Genomic DNA, 6,000 nt, shown 5'->3' with positions numbered 1-6,000 from the left:
ATTAGGGACTGTAGTGGTAGGACAAGGGGTAAAGGGTTTAAACTTAAACAGGGGAAGTTTAGATTAGATATAAGGAAGAAGTTCTTCACAGTGAGGGTGGTGAGGCACTGGAATGGGTTGCCCAAGGAAGTTGTGAATGCTCCAACCCTGGTGGTGTTCAAGGCCAGGCTGGACAGAGCCTTGGGCGACACAGTTTAGTGTGTGGTGTCCCTGCTCATGGCAGGGGGGGTGGAACTAGATGAGCTTAAGGTCCTTTCCAACCCTAACTATTCTATGATTCTAAGGTATTTGTTATTCCATAATGTTTCATCTTCAGAAGGTGAAACAGAACAACAGGCCTAGATCTAAATACATGTTTCTGTAATATATTTAAACATAGATTTTAATATAATAGAATTACGTGTACAAATATGAACCTTCAAGATCTACATATATTATATACAGTATTTATCTATTCATAATATCACTTGATCAAAGAGCCAGCAATTATGAACTCAAGCAGGACGATGGCAATACAAGCAAAACATAAATGCAGTATTTTGGTGTCTCTCACAGTAAGATTTGGGATCTATATATTAAAAGAAACATATCAGAAAAGGTTCATAAAATATTGTCACGGAAGACAGATATATTAGACACAATTTAAAAAATGTGGGCCTCAACTGAGTATGAAAATAAGGTGTACAGCAATGTTCAGTGAGTAACAGTACATGATAACTACATACAGATTTTAATACTTGGTTTTTTTCTCTGCCAAGAGCTGAAGATGCTGTACTCCAGTTGTCACTGCTTATATCCCGAAGACTTTTAACAGGTCAACAATAAAAGTATGCCAGCTGTACCACTCAGAATTTTACTTTAATATTAATAACATACGACTTAAAAGTCTGTTCAAATTAAGGGTTCTCTTCCACAAAGTAGTCTCAGAGCATGTATGGAAAGGCAAAAATGCAGCAACAACACCTCCTAGATGCTTCTTTTTGTAGAAAAAAGATTAAAACCAAAACCAACCCACAGAGCAAAGATCAAAATCTCATTTCAGTTAAACGGTTTAACTGCTAGGTTAAAGCCAAGCTTGCTATTTTCTGCTTCTCTAGTCCAATTCTTAGATCTAACCACTCAAACTTCCAAAATGGTACTTAAAAACCATTTTACAGTTTATGAAGGAAGGGAGGGAGGTGAACCAGGGAGAGGGAGTAGATGGCATTTTTTAGGTTATGTGACAACACCAGTGTTTGGACCGAAAACTAATTTCAGTTTACAAGGGGGATTAGGCAGAACATAGTTGCCTGCATACCTAAAAAGGGACTGACCCATAATTTGGAAGGAAGACAGGCAGCTATCTCTTCCGAAGACCTTCTCCTACATTATAGTGTCAAGTCAAATGCCGAGGGAATTTTCAAGCTTAGTATAACAGTGCCTAATAGTTTAAGATGTTTCCTGGAGTATTCAGACTGGATGGAAGTTTCACCCGTGCTCTTCCTACTCAAGAGGCACAAGGGGTACAGGCATGCTGGATCCTGGGGGAGGCCCCTCCCATTTTGAGGGATCCAGACCTGTCAATCTGTTGCCCTGCAGCGTAACGGTCACAGGCGCAATAACACCCTTATGAAGGAGGCCCCTGTCACCTTGACAAACCCAACCAGTTGGCAAACCTGAATGTGGCACACCCAAATGCACGATAACTAGAGGATCATTAAAACTCTGCTGAGCCCCCTCTCACTTTCTTGACAATCCCAATTGATGGGTCAAGAAACCGTCTGTATCCTGCTTCTGACACCATCTGACAACCTGTAGTGGATCTCGATACTGGGGTGTATTTAAGAATCACTGAGGTAAGAGCTTTTACTCTTCTTGATTATCTCACTCTCACTCATTCCCCTATTAGCACTGTGTTCATTGGATCCTTTCCAGCAGGGAGATTGTTGCTCACCTGGGATGAGTGGACATTAAGTTGTCTTGGTTTGTGTTGTATTTTAGCAATTTAATCTACTGAACAGTAATTAAAAAGTAAGTTTTCTATTAAATTCTTTCCAACCAATACTACTCGTGCCAAAGACTTTAATATTGCCCCTAGTTTTAATAGAATTGTATCTTGTTCTGAATATGAGGTTTACTTGTAAATCTGACCTAAATTTGTAAGATAATAAACATAATTGTTTATCCTTTTCACTTTATTAATCTTTACCTCTTTCACAGGAAGTAAAACAATTCAGAATAATACAAAACCATAGGCAGAAATACGGAAGGTCGTGGGTTTAAATCCTTGGGGTACACTTACTTTCACTGTTTCTTCACATTTCACTCCACACACACTACCCTCTCCAGCTCATGATGTAACATTATTAAATCTTTGCTAGAGATGTTTTTAAATTTTCACCTACTGCTGTGAGATCAGAGTAATTTTTGCAGAGCTAATTATCTGTGAATCAGACAAATTAGTATTACCATTCTTACTTGCTCAGATAGCAACACAAGGAGAAAGAGAACAAAAGAAAATGGCAGAACTCTATCCTGTGGCATCCCATACAGTAGTAGTGCTTCAATATATAATTGCTATAGTACCACCCACGAACGGAGCACCTGTGACAACTTCTGTGGTACTGCTTCACTGACTAACAGCTCACACACCACACTTTTACAGCTTGGTGAAACTGCTCAATACATACCACTTCTCCTGGCAGTCCCCTGGGTCCAACAGGTCCTGGAGGTCCTTGCAGACCCTGTGAAATGATATAACACATGCTTGAGGAAAAGTCAATGCATCCGTTATAATTCAGTGTAAGGTGTTCTCATATACAAATAGATAACAACATCTGGCATAGAATTATCTTCTGCATGGAGTAAGAAGTACAGAGTTTGCTCATTCTCCTTTAATCTAATGTTTAGTCCAATAAATTTTTGGGACTGGTAAGTACAAAATCCAAAGTATGCATACAAAGTAAATACAAGTAAAAACAAAGGTACTATCTAAAGGGAAAGTCAAAACAAAAGGAGTAAATCAAGATTTTCTCCCACAAGGGACAGATGCAGAAGTGATTTTTTTTAACTACATGGTAGGTGTTCTCGTTTTGGAATACAGCTCATTAGAAGGACTCCAGAGCACTGGAAAGAAAAGCGGATTGAGACATAGAGATAGAAGGATGACTTGGTGCAAACCCTAATGATCCTTGGGTCTCTATGAGCCTCTTCTGGAAGGTGTGCAGTGTGAAGGCGACCTAGATTTCCACTGCAGTAACAGTCATTATTTCAGTAGCTCCTACCCAGGACATTAGCCTCCAAAGAGCAGCCTAAGGAATTAGAGTGGAGAATCACTTTTAAGACCACAGTTTCATGGACCCTATAGCTGTATCTATTAATTCCTGGACTTCCTTTGATGATCTGAGGAACTTGGGTACCATGACTTCAACAGGAATACTGTTGGGTGGAGGTTACATTTTCAGAGTTTCCAATTCTACCGTTATTTTTGAGAAAATTCAAGGCATCATGAGAGATTCTCAAAGAACATTTCTTCAGTTACTTTCTTCAAAGCAAGGCAATGACTACTTTGACCTTACCTGCAATCCCGCAGGATTAAACACAGGAACCAGTAATGAATTGGAAGTGGTTACTCACTGGTGGATAAAGAATACACCCAGCTACTGGCGGATTCGTAATTGCAAAATGGGTGCTTGTATTATCAAGTGACCAAATAACATTTGAGCTTTGCATAAATATTTCTTGCTGAGTCATGCTGAGATCAACAAGAATTTTATGAACTAAAAACAAAAAAGCCATAATCCATGCACAAAATTTTGATATAAATTATAAGCATTCTCTGCCCTTTAATACTAGCTAAAGAATTAATAGCATTCGTCTATGTGGCTTATATAACAGCATAGAATGCAATGGCTGTTAATTCCACAAATATACCTTTTGCCTACCTTTGATCCTGGATTTCCAATTAGACCAGGTGGTCCAGGGTCTCCTGTTTCACCCTAATGATATTGTTTGAGAAAATAAAAAAATCCAGATTTACTGTTATGTCTCCTAGTTCAGCTCTGTACACCAGTGACATATATAGTGTGTACAGGTCAAAACATACCTTACTTCCTTTTGATCCCTCCATTCCAGTTTCTCCCTAAAAATAGCAGGTATAACCATAAGAAGTTAAAACTTTAACTAAGATCAACTAAGAGTTTAATTTGCTCCCTTAAAATATTATAAAGTAGTTTGCAAACTTAACAAATACTGAGAAAACATTAAAGAATTTCTGATGTCTTGGGCGAACTCTGAAGGGCATTCCTCTTTAAAACTAATTCTGGTTGCAGGTTTTCCTAGTGTTTTAAAGAAAAAAAGTTTGAAAACATCACATCTGCTTAAGGGCTCCTCCACTCTAAAGCCTATTCTTCACCATTAAATCTCCATTGGTGACACAGTATTAATCTCCAAAGCCACACATTATTACAGTATGCCTCATTTGGTTATTATAATATGTTAATCACAAGTATCTGAGCAACCTTCAGTTGTGTATTAAACAGCGTAACTAGCTTTTGTCAAATGTTCTGAGGGAGGACAATAGTTCATTAAAAATAAGCAACACATGAAAACAGACTCTTACAGAATGACTGTTCTGAAAATATTCCCCAAAATAACAACAAAAATAAAAAAAAAAAAAAGCATGCAGAAGATGGCTATAAGAAAACTACCTGATGTTAAGTGCCACACTGGAAACTGCTAAAACAATTAAAATAATAGAGTTCAGCCCACATATAATTTTGTGAAATAACAGGAAGAACGAACCTTCAGGGAACAAAAAAAGCCTGTCATTTAAACTCAGTTCATGGACTGTACCAACTACAGAAATGCTGAAAAACAGGACATCTCTGTTTTTTATTTATAATCTGCATGAACCTGACGCATGTTTAAGAAGGAAACCATACATATGCTATCCTACATAATCACTGAATGTAATGAAAGTGTATGAAGGAAAGAATTCCAGTGTGAACACAGTGTGAAAATAACATCAAATGTAAATTATTCATATCATCATTTCAAAACACAGCTATACTCACTGGATCTCCCTTGTCCCCTTTTTCAGAAGGCTCTCCCTATGGAAACATAAAGAAGAGGTTAAAACAGATTTATTTCAAATGGCAAATAGTACATATGTCTGGTTTTGCCAAAGTCCTTGAAAAATGTTGGGTATTTTTAAACCTATATAAAATGTAAGTATATGGATTACAAAAGTTTACTTGAGGGATAATGTTGATTTAATGACAAGACCATGACATGTGTGATCCTTTTAAGCAAGGAGCACAAGGGAGAGTCAAGAACATGAAGTAAAAAGAATGACATGTACAAATCTGACAAATTCTCAAACACAAATACTTTATAACACATAAAATTATGAAACTGTCACATTAACAGAGTAAAAAAAAAAAAGTTTCTGCCTGCATGAAAATTGTTTATACACAAGGAAATGACCAAGGAAAACAACTGGAAGCTTAACAGCTAAATAGCAAAATGCTTATTATTCAGTGGATGAAGAACTTGGATATATTGCATGTTCCTAGAAAAATACAATACATTCCTATTCCTCAATAACATTTCCCCTCCCCCTCCAACAAGTCTTTCTGAGAAATTTAAGCTTAAATGAAAAAATATTAAATGAGGGAATTTATTTATAAGTTTTAGTAATTTAGACTCCTCTTTTCTTGTATAGATATTGAAAATTCCATTTTAACTTGAAAAAATATGAATGGTGCCTAACTTGTGAGCCAATCACTGATCATAAACTTACATAAATGTAATCTTAAACTGGTATCCAGTCAAAGTTTGAATGTGTTTGACGTTAAGGACTTCGTGAACTGTTGGGACAGGGAAATTTACTTGTAGACATAAGTAATCTCTCAAGGACAGGCTTAAGTAAATTACTAAGGACATCCAGAGACTGACAGCTATGCCAAATATATTTTGTTTATCCTGAGTATATTTTCCAAATATTTGATTCATAATCAT

General features: G+C 36.8%; 1 protein-coding gene across 1 annotated transcript in view; it reads right to left on the bottom strand.

The window, feature by feature from the left end:
• The window catches only part of COL19A1 (collagen, type XIX, alpha 1), a gene marked incomplete at its 5' end in the record, with an annotated part of 100,014 nt that overhangs the window by 42,912 nt on the left and 51,102 nt on the right, over positions 1-6,000 (bottom strand). Inside the window, 4 exons of the mRNA XM_010012820.1 lie at positions 2,670-2,723; positions 3,924-3,977; positions 4,085-4,120; positions 5,055-5,090. Of these exons, the coding sequence (XP_010011122.1) occupies positions 2,670-2,723; positions 3,924-3,977; positions 4,085-4,120; positions 5,055-5,090 (180 nt within the window). The remainder of the gene's footprint in view (positions 1-2,669; positions 2,724-3,923; positions 3,978-4,084; positions 4,121-5,054; positions 5,091-6,000) is intronic.

This window comes from Nestor notabilis, unplaced genomic scaffold, assembly GCF_000696875.1.
Source record: "Nestor notabilis isolate BGI_N333 unplaced genomic scaffold, ASM69687v1 scaffold1284, whole genome shotgun sequence".
NCBI classification, from domain to species: Eukaryota; Metazoa; Chordata; class Aves; order Psittaciformes; family Psittacidae; genus Nestor; species Nestor notabilis.
The sequence above is the reverse complement of the archived record's forward strand: the minus strand, read 5'-3'. Positions and strand labels throughout refer to the sequence as shown.